This window comes from Dendrobates tinctorius, unplaced genomic scaffold (genome assembly GCF_039654945.1).
Source record: "Dendrobates tinctorius isolate UK_male_01 unplaced genomic scaffold, ASM3965494v1 ptg000054l, whole genome shotgun sequence".
Lineage (NCBI taxonomy): Eukaryota > Metazoa > Chordata > Amphibia > Anura > Dendrobatidae > Dendrobates > Dendrobates tinctorius.
In genome coordinates, this window is record NW_027361722.1 from 947,232 (window position 1) to 968,158 (window position 20,927).

The 20,927-nt window shown below is 53.6% G+C and overlaps 1 protein-coding gene across 2 annotated transcripts in view; it reads right to left on the reverse strand.

The window, feature by feature from the left end:
- Positions 1-20,927, reverse strand: part of GSK3B (glycogen synthase kinase 3 beta) — a 71,790-nt gene that overhangs the window by 15,008 nt on the left and 35,855 nt on the right. For both annotated transcript variants that reach the window (XM_073576969.1, XM_073576971.1), the window contains exons 3-5: positions 5,767-5,850; positions 4,247-4,357; positions 1,835-1,965 (exon numbers count right to left, since the gene is read on the reverse strand). In XM_073576969.1, the coding sequence (XP_073433070.1) occupies positions 1,835-1,965; positions 4,247-4,357; positions 5,767-5,850 (326 nt within the window). The remainder of the gene's footprint in view (positions 1-1,834; positions 1,966-4,246; positions 4,358-5,766; positions 5,851-20,927) is intronic.

The window sequence follows — 20,927 nt, forward strand, 5'->3', positions numbered from 1 at the left end:
CACACCCACATCAAATATACGGAGGTATATCAGACACATCTCCCCACATCAGCTGCAGGTCACAGGAGGCAGGAGCCCGCTGCTGCGGCTAACCTCTGTGCTCGCTGCTCAAGAGAAATGAATATTTATGACTCTCCACGCCCATGGGAGTGGAGAGAAGTGAATATTCATTACTCTTTAATAGCGGGATCAGTAAGCGCAGCTGCCGCATGACGTCCCTGAGAGGGAGCGCACAGAAGGCAAGTAGAATGGGTTTTATTTAATGTTTTTCTGATGGGGGCATGCATACCATGATAGGGATGAGGGGGCCACGCATACACCAGGATGGGGATGAGGGGGCCACGCATACACCAGGATGGGGATGAGGGGGGCCACGCATACACAAGGATGGGGATGAGGGGGCCACGCATACACCAGGATGGGGATGAGGGGGCCACGCATACACCAGGATGGGGATGAGGGGGCCACGCATACACCAGGATGGGGATGAGGGGGCCACGCATACACCAGGATGGGGATGAGGGGGCCACGCATACACCAGGATGGGGATGAGGGGGCCACGCATACACCAGGATGGGGATGAGGGGGCCACGCATACACCAGGATGGGGATGAGGGGGCCACGCATACACCAGGATGGGGATGAGGGGGCCACGCATACACCAGGATGGGGATGAGGGGGCCACGCATACACCAGGATGGGGATGAGGGGGCCACGCATACACCAGGATGGGGATGAGGGGGCCACGCATACACCAGGATGGGGATGAGGGGGCCACGCATACACCAGGATGGGGATGAGGGGGCCACGCATACACCAGGATGGGGATGAGGGGGCCACGCATACACCAGGATGGGGATGAGGGGGCCACGCATACACCAGGATGGGGATGAGGGGGCCATGTATACACCTTGATGGGGATGAGGGGGCCACGTATACACCAGGATGGGAGATATTACTACAGAACTGACCACGTTTTTTGCTTCACTTGTTTTTTCTATTTTCCTCCTTTAAAACCTACAGACATATCTACAATAGCGGGACCTGGATACTGGGACATATCTACAATAGGGGGACCTGGATATTGGGACATATCTACAATATGGAGACCTGGACATGAGGACATAACAAATGTGCTCTCATATTGTAGTTATCACCACATCCATAACAAGAAAAAAAAACACAGGTGTAAGATGTACAGAAAAAAATGGTGTCACTAAAAATGTCACTTTGTCCTTCAAGAATGCGGCCCACAAATTCAAATTTATTCTACATGCGGCCCCTATACCCAGCCCATAGACCCCGGCTATGGATCCCACTCACAGCACACTCATTATATAGAGAGACTCCGCATGTTCCGGTGAGATCTCTGCTTGCTGTCAGTAAATTGTAGCGCCACATCCTGATCTAATGTCTCCGATCACAATCGCGCCCTTAGATGACACAATGTATAACTCCCATTATCCGAGTCCTCAGGAGCGGACCGTCAAAGGTCCCCAGACGACATACAAACTATAACTCCCATCATCGCCTCCTCTCCATCTTTCTTAGGCCAGGATCACACACGTGAGAATCTCGGACGAGTCTCGATTGTTAATACCCGGCATTGCCGCCGGCACTTAGATCGGAGCGTGCGGCTGCATAGCAATACATGGAGCTGCACGCTCCACTTCCGAGTGCCGGCGGCAGTGCCGGGTATTAACAATCAAGACTCGTCCGAGATTCTCGCATGTGTGATCCCGGCCACACACCCGTTCCTGGATACAGGACCTGCCGGCGCATGCGGTCACATTACAGGTAGGTACGGGGCGATGTACAAGCATCGGCTTCTTACCTGCCAAAGTCACAAAGCTTCAGCACCGCAGTGTCAGGGTCCAGCAGCAGGTTCTGTGGCTTTATGTCCCGATGGCAGATCCCAAAGGAATGGATGTAGGCTAAACTGCGGAACAGCTGATACATGTACAACTGCGGAGAAAAGACGGCACGGAGGAGCATTACTGTAAGGTACACATCACCCCCCGCAATACTGCCAGAGGCCATCATCATCAACCGAACCCACCCACAATACTGCCGGGCACCATCCTCACCAACCCAACCCCCCACAATACTGCCGGGCACCATCCTCACCAACCCAACCCTCCCACAATACTGCCGGGCACCATCCTCACCAACCCAACCCTCCCACAATACTGCCGGGCACCATCCTCACCAACCCAACCGGCCACAATACTGCTAGGCACCTTCCTCACCAACCCAACCACCCACAACACTGCCAGGCACCTTCCTCACCATCCCAACCCTCCCACAATACTGCCGGGCACCATCCTCACCAACCCAACCCGCCACAATACTGCTAGGCACCTTCCTCACCAACCCAACCACCCACAATACTGCCAGGCACCTTCTTCACCATCCCAACCCCCCCACAATACTGCCGGGCACCATCCTCACCAACCCAACGCGCCACAATACTGCTAGGCACCTTCCTCACCAATCCAACCCTCCCACAATACTGCCGGGCACCATCCTCACCAACCCAACCCTCCCACAATACTGCCGGGCACCATCCTCACCAACCCAACCCGCCACAATACTGCTAGGCACCTTCCTCACCAACCCAACCACCCACAATACTGCCAGGCACCTTCCTCACCATCCCAACCCTCCCACAATAATGCCGGCCACCATCCTCACCAACCCAACGCGCCACAATACTGCTAGGCACCTTCCTCACCAACCCAACCCACTCACAATACTGCCAGGCACCATCCTCACCAACCCAACCCTCCCACAATACTGCCGGGGCACCATCCTCACCAACCCAACCCGCCACAATACTGCTAGGCACCTTCCTCACCAACCCAACCACCCACAATACTGCCAGGCACCTTCCTCACTATCCCAACCCTCCCCCACAATACTGCCGGGCACCATCCTCACCAACCCAACGCGCCACAATACTGCTAGGCACCTTCCTCACCAACCCAATGCGCCACAATACTGCTAGGCACCTTCCTCACCAACCCAACCACCCACAATACTGCCAGGCACCTTCCTCACCAACCCAACCCTCCCACATTACTGCCGGGCACCATCCTCACCAACCCAACCCCCCAGAATACTGCCAGGCACCTTCCTCACCAACCCAATCACCCACAATACTGCCAGGCACCTTCCTCACCAACCCAACCCTCCCACAATACTGCCAGGCACCTTCCTCACCAACCCACTCACAATACTGCCGAGCACCATCCTCACCAACCCAACCCCCTCATTATACTGCCAGGCACCATCCTCATCAACCCAACTCCCCATTATACTGGCAGGCGCCATCCTCACCAACGCAACCTTCTCACAATACCTTCGAGCGCCATCCTCATCAACCCAACCCCCCCACAGTCCTGCCGGGCCACATCCTCACCAACCCAACCCCCCACAATACTGCAGAGCACTATCCTTCCCAACCCCCCACAATACTGCAGAGCACTATCCTTCCCAACCCCCCACAATACTGTGGAGTGCCATCTTCCCCAACCCACCACAGTACAGCTGAGCACCATCCTCACCAACCCAATCCCTCACATTACTGCCAAGTGCCATTCTCCCCAACCCAATCCCCCCACAGTACTGCCGAACACCATCCTCACCAACCCAACAACCCATAATACTGCAGTGCGCTATCCTCACCAACCCAAACCCCACAATACTGCCAAGTGCCACCCTGACCCTCCCAAATCCATTGCACCCTTCAATACTGCAGAGTGCCACTCTCATTCATTCAACCCTCTACAATATTGCTAAATGCCATCCCTCACCCCCTCACCCACAACACTGCTGAGCATCATCCTAACTCAACCCCCTGCAATATACTGCAGAGTGACATCCTCACCCACATGACCCCTGCACTAGATTTTAGTCTCTGCATATTTCCATTCAGCAAAAACAAGCAGAGATCTTAGAAATGGTGAAGAAACGAAATCAAGGTTAACTATTACCACCATGAAGCTTGATTTCCACAAAATAATAGAAACCACTTCAACAAGCGACAGCATAATGCCAGCCCCGGCCACCCAGGCCGGCCTCCCTGTCCCCGGCCACCCACCCTGTCCCTGGGCACCCAGGCTGGCCTCCCTGTCCCCTTCAGGACAAGTGTGATGAGCCCTCCTGCAATCCCCTGTGATGGTGACTGTTGCGGTGTTCATGTTCCCCTTATCCTTCATCCGTCCCTTATAAGGCCGTCAATCACCTTCACGTAGATCATGGGCAGCGCCTGCTTGGCTCGGCTGTAATGTCTGGCCACTCTGTACACAGTCTCCGGAACGTAGTCCAGCACCAGATTCAGGTACACCTCGTCCTTCTACAAAGAGCAAGAAAAGCATCAGCAAAATGTTCCTCACCGGAAGGGAAATCTGATAATCCAGAAAGTTTGATAATCAGGAGCGCAGAAATGTAATGTGACCAGGAGCAGAACAACGAGGAGTCAGAGATGGCAGCAAATATCAGAACATGGACGAAAATGTGGGCACAAATCCAAAGCCACAAATGGCGCCCATTACAGAGGTGCATAAAAGGGCTCACACACCACACCCCCCCCAGCCACCTCCCGGGATGAGGCACGGTCTCCAGTCACCTACCGGCATGGGGTACGGTCTCCAGTCACCTCCCGGCATGGGGCACGGCCTCCCCTCTCCCTCCAGTCACCTCCCGGCACATTGCACGGCCTCCAGTCACCTCCCAGCACGTGGCACGGCCTCCCCTCACCCCCTAGTCACCACCCAACAGGGGGGGGAACGGCCTCCAGTCACCTCCAGGCACGTGGCACGGACTCCTGTCACCTCCCGGCATGGGGCACAGCCTCCCCTCTCCCTCCTGTCACCTCCCGGGCACATGGCACGACCTCCAGTCACCTTCCGGCACGGCCTCCCCTCTCCCCCCAGTCACCACTCAACACGGGGCACGGCCTCCAGATACCACCCAACACGTTTCACGGCCTCCAGTCACCTCCCGGCACGTGGCACGGCCTCCCCTCTCCCCCAGTCACCACCCAATACGGAGCACGGCCTCCAGTCACCTCCCGGCACATTGCACGGCCTCCAGTCACCTCCCAGCACGTGGCACGGCCTCCCCTCTCCCCCCAGTCACCACCCAACGGGGGGGGGGGGGAACGGCCTCCAGTCACCTCCAGGCACGTGGCACGGACTCCTGTCACCTCCCGGCATGGGGCACAGCCTCCCATCTCCCTCCTGTCACCTCCCGGGCACATGGCACGACCTCCAGTCACCTTCCGGCACGGCCTCCCCTCTCCCCCCAGTCACCACTCAACACGGGGCACGGCCCCCAGATACCACCCAACACGTTTCACGGCCTCCAGTCACCTCCCGGCACGTGGCACGGCCTCCCCTCTCCCCCAGTCACCACCCAATACGGAGAACGGCCTCCAGTCACCTCCCGGCATAGGGCACGGTCTCCCCTCTCCCTCCAGTCACCTCCCGGCACATGGCACGGCCTCCAGTCACCTCCCGGCATGTGGCACAGCCTCCAGTCACCTCCCAGTATATGGCACAGCCTCCAGTCACCTCCCGACAGGGTACGGCATCCAGTCACCTCCCAGTATGTGGCACAGCCTCCAGTCACCTATCAGTATGTGGCACGGCCTCCAGTCACCTCCCAGAACAGGGTAGGGCATCCAGTCACCTCCCAGTATGTGGCACAGCCTCCAGTCACCTGCCAGTATGTAGCACGGCCTCCAGTCACACGACGTCTCACCTTTTCTCCACTGGAATAGAAGAAGTAGCGGAGCCGCACGATGTTGCAGTGATCCAGTTTCCTCATTATCTGAAGCTCTCGGTTCTGAAATATAATAAGATTGTCATTAGGGAGTAGTCATCATCTGAAAATCACCCAATGATGGGAGAGGATGCCACCAATACCAGCTGCTACAATGTATCAAGAGCCAACAGAAGAAATGAGGTCTTTGGGCCGTCCTCAATGACGCAGCAGAGGTGGCCGTGCGCTACAGAAAGTAGCATCACCACACTGGAGTGCGGCAGGACCAAGACCCCAATGTAGCTGCCATCACCACGCTGGAGTGCGGAAGGACCAGAACCCCAATGTGGCCGCCATCACCACGCTGGAGTGTGGAAGGGCTAAGACCCCAATGTGGCCGCCATCACCACGCTGGAGTGTGGAAGGGCTAAGACCCCAATGTGGCCGCCATCACCACACTGGAGTGCGGAAGGACCAGGATCCCAATGTGGACATCATCAGTGTGGAAGGACCCCAATGTGGCTGCCATCAGCGTGGAGTAGTGTGGAAGAGCAAGGACCCCAGTATGGCAGCCATCACCACGGCACATGCTAGAATTATAATAAACATTTAATTGGAGAAGCTTTCAGTCTGGTTCTCGGCTACGAGATGTAGAAGAAACTATTCACTGACAGCAAACCGGACTTTCTACACGACTATAATGAATCTTTCCAGGCTGCGCCGTCGGGTCTGATGCCCCATCCGGAGATATGGAGCCGCTCACATCCTGCAGACATTATTAGCAGGCAACTAATTCAGAGCCAACGGCATAAAGACAATAACCCTCCGCTCATCAGTGCAGCACGGACCCCCGTCAATGAAAAAGATAATGGCTCTCAGCCCCCGACTGCAGTCGCCGGCAGAAGACGACACCTTCATTCTGCAGAAAATCGGAAAAACCGAAAGAAGGAATGACAGAATTCCCAGATCCCATTAAGCTCCAGCGCAGCGCTCGTGTCATGGCGGCCGCGGGGCGGGGGTCTGCATCCTACACGCGCTGTCTTCCTCCTACTATTTTAGGCCGATGACTCTGCCAAACCTATAAAAAGCCATTACAGCTGATAACAAGATACCAAGATAAAACTGCACAGACCGGAAAAGGCGGAATGGAGGAGGCAGGAAGAGAGGCGCAGCACACGGCTCACCTCAGGGGGCAACTAGGGTGTTACAGTGTCTCGCCAATGAAAGGCAGCACCACGGGAAGAGGCTTCCAAGACCCACCTGCACTACCTCCTGCCCCGCAGCCTCCACTACCTTCTGCCCTGCGGCCTCCACTACCTCATCCTCCATTCTCCTGTCCTGCAGCTTCCACTACCTCCCTAAGGTTTTCTGGTGTTGAGATCATGTGATTTATGGCTGCACTACAGACAATGGGGGGCCCCACAGATTCCTGGCAGCTTTGAAGTATAACCGACTGCTGAAGCCCCTGCACATGTAACCAGACCGGTATATGGGGTCTAATGACCGAAAAATAACCCACTCTAGATAACACATGATAAAAACAGATACAGGCAACATGTAAATAACCCTGCCCCGAGGATATAGGGACCGTGTAATAACCCCGCTCCGAGGATACAGGGACCGTGTAATAACCCCGCACCGAGGATACAGGGACCGTGTAACAACCCCGCACCGAGGATACAGGGACCGTGTAACAACCCTGCCCCGAGGATATAGGGACCGTGTAATAACCCCGCTCCGAGGATTCCGGGGACCGTGTAATAACCCCACACAGAGGATACAGGGACCGTGTAATAACCCCGCACCGAGGATACAGGGACCGTGTAACAACCCTGCACCGAGGATACAGGGACCAAGGTAATAACCCCGCACTGAGGATACAGAGCGCCCGTGTAATAATCCCGCACCGAGGATGCAGAAACCGTGTAATAACCCCGCACCAAGGATACAGAGACCGTGTAATAACCTCGCACCGAGGATTCAGGGACCATGTAATAACCCCGCACCGAAGATACAGGGACCATGTAACAACCCCGCACCGAGAATACAGGGACCGTGTAATAACCCCGCACCGAGAATACAGGGACCGTGTAATAACACTGCACCGAGGATACAGGGGCGGTGTAATAACCCCACCCCAAGGATACAGAGACCGTGTAGTAACCCCACCCCAAGGATACAGGGACCGTGTAATAACCCCACAGAGAGGATACAGGGACCGTGTAATAACCCCGCACCGAGGATACAGGGACCGTGTAATAACCCCGCACCGAGGATACAGGGACCGTGTAATAACCCCGCACCGAGGATACAGGGACCGTGTAATAACCCCGCACCGAGGATACAGAGACGGTGTAATAACCCTGCACCGAGGATACAGAAACCGTGTAATAACCCCGCGCCGAGGATACAGGGACCATGTAATAACCCCGCGCCAAGGATACAGGGACCGAGTAATAACCCTGCACCGAGGATACAGGGACCAAGTAATAACCCCGCACCAAGGATACAGAGCGCCCGTGTAATAACCCCGCACCGAGGATGCAGAAACCGTGTAATAACCCCGCACCAAGGATACATAGACCGTGTAATAACCCCGCACCAAGGATTCAGGGACCATGTAATAACCCCGCACCGAGAATACAGGGACCGTGTAATAACCCCGCACCGAGGATACAGAGACCGTGTAATAACCCTGCACCGAGGATACAGGGACGGTGTAATAACCCCACCCCAAGGATACAGGGACCGTGTAATAACCCCACAGAGAGGATACAGGGACGGTGTAATAACCCTGCACCGAGGATACAGGGACCAAGTAATAACCCCGCACCAAGGATACAGAGCGCCCGTGTAATAACCCCGCACCGAGGATGCAGAAACCGTGTAATAACCGGGCACCGAGGATACAGAGACCATGTAATAACCCCACACCAAGGATACAGAGACCGTGTAATAACCCCACACCAAGGATTCAGGGACCATGTAATAACCCCGCACCGAAGATACAGGGACCATGTAATAACCCCGCACCGAGAATACAGGGACCGTGTAACAACCCCACCCCAAGGATACAGGGACCGTGTAATAACCCCACCCCTAGGATACAGGGACCGTGTAATAACCCCGCACCGAGGATACAGGGACTGTGTAATAACCCCGCACCGAGGATACAGGGACCATGTAATAACCCCGCATCGAAGATACAGGGACCGTGTAATAACCCCGCACCGAGAATAGAGATACCGTGTAATAACCCCGCCCCAAGGATACAGGGACCGTGTAGTAACCCCACCCCAAGGATACAGGGACCTTGTAATAACCCCACACAGAGGATACAGGGACCTTGTAATAACCCCACACAGAGGATACAGGGACCGTGTAACAACCCCGCACCGAGGATACAGGGACCGTGTAACAACCCCGCACCGAGGATACAGGGACCGTGTAACAACCCCGCACCGAGGATACAGGGACCGTGTAACAACCCCGCACCGAGGATACAGGGACCGTGTAACAACCCCGCACCGAGGATACAGGGACCGTGTAATAACCTCGCACTGAGGATAGAGACAGTGTAATAACCCTGCACCGAGGATACAGGGACCATGTAATAACCCAGCACAGAAGATACAGGGACCGTGTAATAACCCCGCCCCGAGAATACAGGTACCGTGTAATAACCCCGCCCCAAGGATACAGGGACCGTGTAGTAACCCCACCCCAAGGATACAGGGACCGTGTAATAACCCCACACAGAGGATACAGGGACCGTGTAACAACCCCGCGCCGAGGATATAGGGACAGTGTAATAACCCCGCACCGAGGATACAGAGACCGTGAAATAACCCTGCACCGAGGATAAAGGGACGGTGTAATAACCTCGCACCGAGGATAGAGACCGTGTAATAACCCTGCACCGAGGATACAGGGACGGTGTAATAACCTCGCACCGAGGACAGAGACCGTGTAATAACCCTGCACCGAGGATACAGAAACCGTGTAATAACCCCACACCGAGGATACAGGGACCGTGTAATAACCCCGCACCGAGGATACAGGGACGGTGTAATAACCTCGCACCGAGGATAGAGACCGTGTAATAACCCTGCTCCGAGGATACAGGGATGGTGTAATAACCTCGCACCGAGGATAGAGACCGTGTAATAACCCTGCATCGAGGATATAGAAACCGTGTAATAACCCCGCACCGAGGATACAGGGACCGTGTAATAACCCCGCACCGAGGATACAGGGACCGTGTAATAACCCCGCACCGAGGATACAGGGACCGTGTAATAACCCCGCACCGAGGATACAGGGACCGTGCAATAACCCCGCACCGAGGATACAGAAACCTTGTAATAACCCTGCACCGAGGATACAGGGACCATGTAATAACCCCGCACAGAAGATACAGGGACCGTGTAATAACCCCGCCCCGAGAATACAGGTACCGTGTAATAACCCCGCCCCAAGGATACAGGGATCGTGTAGTAACCCCACCCCAAGGATACAGGGACCGTGTAATAACCCCACACAGAGGATACAGGGACCGTGTAACAACCCCGCACCGAGGATACAGGGACCGTGTAATAACCCCGCACCGAGGATACAGAGACCGTGAAATAACCCTGCACCGAGGATAAAGGGACGGTGTAATAACCTCGCACCGAGGATAGAGACCGTGTAATAACCCGGCACTGAGGATACAGAGACCATGTAATAACCCGGCACTGAGGATACAGAGACCATGTAATAACCCCGCACCGAGGATACAGAGACCGTGTAATAACCCCGCACCGAGGATACAGAGACCGTGTAATAACACCGCACCGAGGATACAGAGACCGTGTAATAACACCGCACCGAGGATACAGAGACCGTGTAATAACTACGCACCGAGGATACAAGGACCGTGTAATAACCCCGCACCGAGGATACAGGGACGGTGTAATTAACCCCGCACCGAGAAACAGAAACCGTGTAATAACACCTCACCGAGTATACAGAGACCATGTAATAACACCTCACCGAGGATACAGGGATCGAGTAATAACCCCGCACCGAGGATACAGAAACCGAGTAATAACCCCGCACCGAGGATACAGAAACCGTGTAATAACTTGGCACCGAGGATACAGAGACCGTGTAATAACCCGGCACCGAGGATACATAGACCATGTAATAACCCCGCACCGAGGATACAGAGACTGTGTAATAACCCCGCACCGAGGATACAGAGACCGTGTAATAACCTCACACTGAGGATACAGGGACCGTGTAATAACCCCGCACCGAGGATACAGAAACCGTGTAATAACCCCGCACCGAGGATACAAAATCTGTGTAATAACCCCGCAGCGAGGATACAGAAACCGTGTAATAACACCTCACTGAGGATACAGAAACCGTGTAATAACCCAGCACCGAGGATACAGAGACCGTGTAATAACCCCGCACCGAGGACACAGACCGTGTAATAACCCTGCACCGATGATACAGAGACTGTGTAATAACCCCACACCGAGAATACAGAAACTGTGTAATAACTCCGCACTGAGGATACAGGGACCGTGTAATAACCCCGCACCGAGAATACAGGGACCGTATAATAAACCCGCACCGAGAATACAGGGACCGTGTAATAACCCCACCCCAAGGATACAGGGACCGTGTAATAACCCCGCACCGAGGATACAGAAACAGCGTAATAACCCCGCTCAGTAATGAGGCTGCACAGCGCCATCGACTGTACAATGGCTGCGATCGGGTACTGCACATTCAGATTAATAGGGGGATTAACAGAACGCCCGGGGGCCTCAAGCGACAGAGCGCCCGGGGGCCGAGGCCCCCCAAGCGACAGAGCGCCCGGGGGCCGAGGCCCCCCAAGCGACAGAGCGCCCGGGGGCCGACGTCCCCCAAGCGACAGAGCGCCCGGGGGCCGACGTCCCCCAAGCGACAGAGCGCCCGGGGGCCGACGTCCCCCAAGCGACAGAGCGCCCGGGGGCAGACGTCCCCCAAGCGACAGAGCGCCCGGGGGCCGACGCCCCCAAGCGACATAGCGCCCGGGGGCCGAGGTCCCCCAAGCGACAGAGCGCCCGGGGGCCGAGGTCCCCCAAGCGACAGAGCGCCCGGGGGCCGAGGTCCCCCAAGCGACAGAGCGCCCGGGGGCCGAGGTCCCCCAAGCGACAGAGCGCCCGGGGGCCGAGGTCCCCCAAGCGACAGAGCACCCGGGGGCCAAGGCCCAGAAAATGGCAGTGACCAGCACCAAAGTCCACCACTGTCCAGGTCTTACTGTGGCTACAAGGACCAGGGAAGACGTCTCCCACAGGTGTAACTGGGAGCAGGACCCCTCAGGTGATGTCTGCAGCCTGTCTACACTGTGCCCATTTTCCAGTCTGTAGCGGAGCTGTGGTCGAGCGGAGAAAGGGTCCTGAAGACATCAGTGATGGGGAAGGCGGCCACAAGGGCAATAATCAGAGTGATGAGTGTGGCGGAGGGCACGGGAAGGGTAGTAGACTGAGACAAGGGAGGAGATATAGGGTGGTGCTGAGGCATGGAGGGCACGGGTAGGGTGGTAGACTGAGATGAGGGAGGAGATGTAGGGTGGTGCTGAAGAGTGGAGCACTGTGGGTGAGTGATAATTTTATATTGAATTCTGGAGTGGATGGGCAACCAGTGTAATGACTGGTACAGGGTAGAGGCATCGGTGTAACGGTTGGTGAGGAATATGATCCTGGCTGCAGCATTCAGGACAGATTGGAGAGAGGAGGGTTTGGAAAGAGGGAAACCGATTAGTAGAGAGTTACCATAGTCCAGACGAGAATGAATAAATCCTGTATATACCTAGAGGTAAGTTCCTAACCAGTCGCCAGCCTTCACAAGCTACTACTCTGTTATCAGCTATTTCAGGCAGTGACTGCAGGCTCTTTCCTGTGACAGAGGCCTCTCCTCCTCCTCGATCACTGGATGATTATCACTTTCGCTTTAATCATTGCGAAACACAAAGAAGTGACCCTGAAATTCTGCTGTGACCAGTGGTCTCCATGGAACAGCACCCCCTCATGTGCCGGAAGTTATACGTACGGGGTCTATACCCCAGGAGTCACGTGACTGTGCCCGGGTAAGGAAGGGTTATCGTGTTCTGTGCCTGACATGTGACCTGAATTCCTTTGTCCCAGCTCCAGATCTCAGAATATGTAGCGGAGGGTCCTGTGGAGGGGGCTCTGTCTGTCCTGACAGCTGTTCCCCTGCTACAATGTGTCTGATCCCAGCTGCTGCCACCTAGACGTCACCACGGCCTCTGCCATTAGGTGTGAGGCCTGGGAGAAAAAGGGAGGCCACTGAGGGGCCTGAGAGAAAAAGGAAGGCTGCTGAAGGGCCTGGGAGAAAAAAAAAAGGAGGCCACTGAGGGTCCAGGGAGAAAAAGGGAGGCCGCTGAGGAACCTGGGAGAAAAAGGGAGGCCACTGTGGGGCCTGGGCGAAAAAGGGAGGCCGCTGAGGGGCCTGGGCAAAAAAGGGAGGCTGCTGAAGGGCCTGGGAGAAAAAAAAGGAGGCCACTGAGGGTCCTGGGAGAAAAAGGGAGGCCGCTAAGGGGCCTGGGAGAAAAAGGGAGGCCGCTGAGGGGCCTGGGCGAAAAAGGGAGGCCGCTGAGGGGCCTGGGCAAAAAAGGGAGGATGCTGAAGGGCCTGGGAGAAAAAAAAGGAGGCCACTGAGGGGCCTGGGAGAAAAAGGGAGGCCGCTAAGGGGCCTGGGAGAAAAAGGGAGGCCGCTAAGGGGCCTGGGAGAAAAAGGGAGGCCGCTGAGAAGCCTGGGCGAAAAAGGGAGGCTGCTGAGAAGCCTGGGCGAAAAAGGGAGGCCGCTGAGATGCCTGGGCAAAAAAGGGAGGCTGCTGAAGGGCCTGGGAGAAAAAAAAGGAGGCCACTGAGGGGCCTGGGAGAAAAAGGGAGGCCGCTAAGGGGCCTGGGAGAAAAAGGGAGGCCGCTAAGGGGCCTGGGAGAAAAAGGGAGGCCGCTGAGAAGCCTGGGCGAAAAAGGGAGGCTGCTGAGAAGCCTGGGCGAAAAAGGGAGGCCGCTGAGAAGCATGGGCAAAAAAGGGAGGCCGCTGAGAAGCCTGGGCGAAAAAGGGAGGCCGCTAAGGGGCCTGGGAGAAAAAGGGAGGCCGCTGACGGGCCTGGGCGAAAAAGGGAGGCCGCTGAGGGGCCTGGGCAAAAAACAAAGGAGGCCACTGAGGGACCTGGGAGAAAAAGGAGGCCGCTGAGGGGCCTGGAGGGAAAGGGAATACCGCTGAGGGGCCGGGGGGGGGGAGGAAGGCCGCTGAGGGGCCTGGGGGGAAAGAGGGAGGTCACTGCGAGTATGAGGATCTTTGGGTGGAGCTGCTTGGGGGAGATCGTCGAACCTTTACGGTGATACCAACAGAAATTTGTTTGTTCAATATGGAGAAGGAGATCCCCCACATGGTGAGATGCAATGTGTCCTCTATGTTTACAGACTTGCCAGAGGAAAAGACAAACTCTACTGCCAGAAATGATGATTGTGAAAAGGTGCAAAGTCTTCAGGAGAGAAGATCATCACAGAAGATGACGATTTCCTGACAGAGCAGAAGAATATCTTCAGAATGTGGCAAGAGAAGAACTTCTCGGTGTTCCTGCAGAAGATAATGACGGAGTAGAGATAGCTGTTCAGGGCGTTGAGAGAGAAGCAGCTTTCAACGTTCCTGCAGCAGAGAGATGGAGAATGTGACCCAAAGACGCAGGAGGATGAGGAGGCATCAGCACCCATACCGCCGAAGAACCGCTGCCAGGATATCACACAGGAGAACTATGAAGATGTTCATCAAAAAAGTGCTTTACCCACAAAGAACACCCCAGTAAGAAATCAGAAGCCTCTAGAAAGGAGAAAAAGAAGCGCTGTGGTGAAGAAGGAGACTGGTGGTCGTGGGGGATTCGCTACTGAGAGGAACAGAAGCCACCATCTGCCGACCGGACATTACAAGAAGTGTGCTGTCTTCCAGGTGCCCAAATTAAAGATGTATCTGATAGGGTATCGAGACTCTTCAGTGCTACAGACGACCACACACGTCTACTAACACATGTAGGAACAAATGACAAGGCAAGAAAGGACCTGGGCACTAGAGGCAGAGACTTAGAAGACCGAGACCGGAAAGTGAAGGAACTGGGAGCGCAGGTCATCTTCTCATCCACCCTCTCAGTGGATGGACATAACACAAGATAGAACAGGATTCTACATGTGAACAACTGGCTGCATCAATGGAGCCGTGAGCAAAATTTGGGGTTTCTTTACCATGGAGTGAATTGCCTGTATGATGGACTCCTTGCTAGAGATGGGTTGCATCTTACGAAAATAGGAAAACACGTATTTGGCAGACGCCTTGCTGCACTGATCAGCAGAGTTTTAAACTAGAGCAATGTAGGATGGGAAATATACAGCCAGGAAGAAATATCCAGTTAATTAATTCTTTTGAAAACCTTATAATATAAGTGGAAATAAAGAATAAAAAGAACACATTCTGAATGAAAATAAAGGAGCAAGAGAAACCGACTACAATCTAAAATGTGTCTATACAAATGCACAGTGCATAGGAAACAAACAAGGAACTGGAGCTGTGTATGTTAGGAAAACGTATATCTCCACAGAGATCCAAGCAACAGAGACTGGTAGCTCTGTAGAAACTATTTGCGTAAGAATACAATGAGAGAAGAACAGAAAGAACACGATTGTAGGTGTTTACTACAGGCCACCTGGACAGACTGAACATATGGATGAACTTTTTTTTTTTTTTACATCAGATGTCTCTTTTCTCAAAAAAAAATTACAACATAGTGATCATGGGAGATTTTAACTATCCAGATATTTGTTAGGAATCTATTGCAGGCAAAAGTACTGGGGGACAAGAAAATTGTTATCTTCTCTTGCTGCCAACTTTATCTTTCAAAAGATAGAAGAGAGAACAAGGGGATCTGCAATCTTGGACCTAATTTTTACCAACAGGGAGGAAATGGTTGAGGAAGTAAAGGTGGCTGGGAATTTAGGAGGCAGTGATCATGATATCCTCAAATTCTGGATTACAGAAAGAGAAAGACCAGCGAGGACTCAGACTAAGTTTGGATTCAGAAAGGCAGATTTTAATGGACTTGGAAAGAGGTAGGGAAGGTCCAATGGCTGGATGTCCTAAAGGACAGAAATGTCCAAGAAGGATGGGAGATTTTCCTAAATGAAAAATTTTCACAGGGTGGATGAACACAGAACTTGTTAAAAAAAAGAAATGTATATTAAATGGAAAGAAGGGGCATATCTAAAGAAGAATATAATGCTGTCTTCAGGGAATGCAGGGCAAGAGTAAGAAGAGCTAAGCCAGTAATGAAGTGATGCTTGTAAGGGAGACCAAAAACAATAAAAAAGGATGTTTGGGGATATGACAAAAGCAAAAGAAAAGTCAAGATGCTACAGGATTTTTACAGGATGAAAAGGGTGAAGTGGTAAAAAATGATGCTGAGAAGTCAAACTCATAAATTCCTATTTTGCATCTGTGTTCTCTAAGAGAGCAATTGTAACATCACCTGATCCTCACGGTGCCATCGAAGGAATAAAATAATCCACACTATAAACAGAGGGATGGTGTGGGAACACTGAGCTAATTTACATGAATTTAAATCTGCAGGTCCAGATGAATTATATCCTAGGGTACTGAAAGAGTTAGCTGAGGAAACTACAGAACCACTAGCCTGAATCTAAGAAAAATCCTGGAAAACAGGAGAAGTCCCAGAAGATTGGAGAAGGGCAAATGTTGTCTCCATATTCAAAAAAGGAATGAAGATGGAGCCAGGAAACTACAGGCCAGTGAGCCTTACTTCTGCACCAGGAAAGATCTGTGAACAAGTTATTAAACAACATGTACGTAAGTACTTGTATAAGAACACTGATATTAACCAGAGCCAGAGTTTGTAGCAAACAAGTCATGCCAGACTAATCTAATTTCATTCTATGATGGAATCACTGACTGGGTGGATCAGGAAAATGCGCTAGATATAGTATATCTCTACTTCAGCAAAGCATTTGATAAAAAATATCTCATACTATCTTTATTTAAAAAAAATGACCAAGTATGGGATTCACAAGGCTACGGTTAGATGGATTTATAACTGGCTCAATGATCTCACTCAAATAGTGGTGATAAATGGTTGCACATCCAATTGGAAGAGTGTATCAAGTGGGGACCACAAGGCTCTGTCCTGGCCCCAGTGTTACAAGTGGGGACCACAAGGCTCTGTCCTGGCCCCAGTGTTACAAGTGGGGACCACAAGGCTCTGTCCTGGCCCCAGTGTTACAAGTGGGGACCACAAGGCTCTGTCCTGGCCCCAGTGTTACAAGTGGGGACCACAAGGCTCTGTCCTGGCCCCAGTGTTACAAGTGGGGACCACAAGGCTCTGTCCTGGCCCCAGTGTTGTTCAACATTTTTATAAATGATAAAGATAAGGGAACTGAAGGTAAACTGATCACATTTGCAGACAATGCAAAGCTAGGAGGGATAAATAACACTAAAGACAACAGAGAAAGGATTCAGAAGGATCTAGATAAGGTTGAACAATGGACAGCGACTAATAGAATGGTATTTAACAGGGAGAAATGCAAGATACTACTTCTGGGCAAAAAAAAAAAAAAATTACATCTACAGAATGGGAGGAATAGAACTAAGTAACAGCACGTGTGGAAAAGACTTGGGTGTACTAATAGAGCACAGTTTCAAAAGTGTGATGCAGCAACAAAAACGACAGAAGGTAAAAATAGTTCTAGGATGTATTAAGAGAAGCCTAGAGTCTAGATCACGGGAAGTAATTATCCCCCTCTACTCCTCCTTGGTCAGACCTCATCTGGATACTGCGTCCAGTTCTGGGTACCACATTGTAAAAAAGACATAGAAAAACTGGAGCAAGTTCAGAGAAGAGCTACCAAGATGGTAAGCGGACTGCAAAGTATGTCCTACGAGGAACGGTTAAAGGATCTGGGAATGTTTTGCTTGCAAAAAAAAGAAGACTGAGAGACTTATTAGCTGTCTACAAATATGTGAAGGGCTGTCACAGTGGAGAGGGATCATCATTATCATCTGCACATAGAAACACGAGAAGCTATGGGATGAAACTGAAAGGGAGGAGACACAGATTAGATATTATAAAAAAAACTTTTTGACAGTGAGGGTGATCAATGAGTGGAACAGGCTGCCATGAGAGGTGGTGAGTACTCCTACAATGGAAGTCTTCACACAGAGGCTAGACAGTCATTTGTCTGAGATGGTTTTGTGACTCCTGCCATTGAGCCTCATGCTCACGAGGACCCTTCCAACTTTAACATTCTAAGATTCTATGCGAGAAAAAGGAGGCGGCTGCAAAGCGGTGAGAGAAAGGAGGCCGCTGAAAAGTCTGTGAGAAAGTAGGCGGCTGCACCTTTCAGCCCTGCTGCAAATCTGACGACACCATCACCGGGCGGCCAAGTAGTCGCATGAGCAGAGCCGAAGCGGCGTTGGCGCTCCGTCTGCTGCTTGCACTGTGACTTCTCCCCAATGTCGTGTACAGGCAGCTCCAGGCACGCGGCGTCCGCCAGGTGCAGAGTCTCTGCTCAGGATCTGCACCTCCAGCTGTGATAACAGGTCACACATGTCCTGGATGGAGGAGCTGCATACTAAGAAGCAGATGTCACCCAGCTTTCCTAAACCCCTGAAAGGCAAATTACCTCAGCACTGCAGAACTCAGGACAAGGAGAAGGGAAGAGGAGCAGAGACAGGAAAGTCATCACCCAGGATTAACAGCCCCGCAAGGAGCTGCGGCACCTCCCTGCCTGCAACATTGATGGTAACAGCAGCCGAGGTCCAGGACCAGCTCAGATGATGCAGGTGACATACAGAATGTCACCAACCCCGCAGCTGCAACGTGGCCATGAGGCAGCGGATTATAAGGAGCCACTGAGCAGATTCTGCCCTCCGCAGAGCTTCACCAGGGTCTTGGGATCCCTGGCACACAAGTTTGTGGCACAGAGCCCACTCTGCTGCAAGGAAAGAAAGCCGCGGAGGAGGGGAAAGAGTCTGGGCCAACTCCGGCACCTCACACATCACACAACGCCTATTGCACAATGTTCATATAAATAGCAGCGTCGCAGCCACCCACGCCAGTGCTGCAGCCAGACAACATCTCCTGAGATCGCAAGCGCTGCAGCCAGACCACATGTACTGAGATCGCAAGTGCTGCAGCCAGACATCTCCTGAGATCGCCAGCCCTGCAGCCAGACCACATGTCCTGAGATCGCCAGCGCTGCAGTCAGTCTAAGTCTACTGAGATCGCCAGCGCTGCAGCCAAACCACATGTCCTGAGATCGCCAGCGCTGCAGTCAGTCTAAGTCTACTGAGATCGCCAGCGCTGCAGCCAGACAAGTACTGAGATCGCCAGTGCTGCAGCCAGCCAAGGTCTACTGAGATCGCCAGTGCTGCAGTCAGTCCAGGTCTACTGAGATCGCCAGCACTGCAGCCAGACAAGTACTGAGATCGCCAGCGCTGCAGTCATTCCAGGTCTACTGAGATCGCCAGCGCTGCAGTCATTCCAGGTCTACTGAGATCGCCAGCGCTGCAGTCAGTCCAGGTCTACTGAGATCGCCAGTGCTGCAGCCAGCCAAGGTCTACTGAGATCGCCAGTGCTGCAGCCAGCCAAGGTCTACTGAGATCGCCAGTGCTGCAGCCAGCCAAGGTCTACTGAGATCGCCAGTGCTGCAGCCAGCCAAGGTCTACTGAGATCGCCAGTGCTGCAGCCAGCCAAGGTCTACTGAGATCGCCAGCACTGCAGCCAGACAAGTACTGAGATCCCCAGCGCTGCAGTCATTCCAGGTCTACTGAGATCGCCAGCGCTGCAGTCAGTCCAGGTCTACTGAGATCGCCAGTGCTGCAGCCAGCCAAGGTCTACTGAGATCGCCAGTGCTGCAGTCAGTCCAGGTCTACTGAGATCGCCAGTGCTGCAGTCAGTCCAGGTCTACTGAGATCGCCAGTGCTGCAGCCAGCCAAGGTCTACTGAGATCGCCAGCGCTGCAGCCAGTCTAGGTCTACTGAGATCGCCAGCGCTGCAGCCAGACAAGTACTGAGATCGCCAGCGCTGCAGCCAGACAAGTACTGAGATCGCCAGCGCTGCAGCCAGACAAGTACTGAGATCGCCAGCGCTGCAGTCAGTCCAGGTCTACTGAGATCGCCAGTGCTGCAGCCAGAGCCAAGGTGTACTGAGATCGCCAGCGCTGCAGCCAGCCAAGGTCTACTGAGATCGCCAGCGCTGCAGCCAGTCAAGGTTTACTGAGATCGCCAGCGCTGCAGCCAGACCAGTACTGAGATCGCCAGCGCTGCAGTCAGTCCAGGTCTACTGAGATCGCTAGTGCTGCAGCCAGCCAAGGTCTACTGAGATCGCCAGTGCTGCAGCCAGCCAAGGTCTACTGAGATCACCAGCGCTGCAGCCAGCCAAGGTCTACTGAGATCGCCAGTGCTGCAGCCAGTCTAGGTCTACTGAGATCGCCAGAGCTGCAGCCAGTATAGGTCTACTGAGATCGCCAGCGTTGCAGTCATTCCAGGTCTACTGAGATAGCCAGCGCTGCAGCCAGTCCAGGTCTACTGAGATAGCCAGCGCTGCAGCCAGTCCAGGTCTACTGAGATCGCCAGCGCTGCAGTCATTCCAGGTCTACTGAGATCGCCAGCGCTGCAGTCATTCCAGGTCTACTGAGATAGCCAGCGCTGCAGCCAGTCCAGGTCTACTGAGATCGCCAGCGCTGCAGTCATTCCAGGTCTACTGAGATCGCCAGCGTTGCAGTCATTCCAGGTCTACTGAGATAGCCAGCGCTGCAGCCAGTCCAGGTCTACTGAGATAGCCAGCGCTGCAGCCAGTCCAGGTCTACTGAGATCGCCAGCGCTGCAGTCATTCCAGGTCTACGGAGATCGCCAGCGCTGCAGTCATTCCAGGTCTACTGAGATAGCCAGCGCTGCAGCCAGTCCAGGTCTACTGAGATCGCCAGCGCTGCAGCCAGTCCAGGTCTATTGAGATCGCCAGCGCTGCAGCCAGACAAGTACAGAGATCGCCAGCGCTGCAGTCAGTCCAGGTCTACTGAGATCGCCAGTGCTGC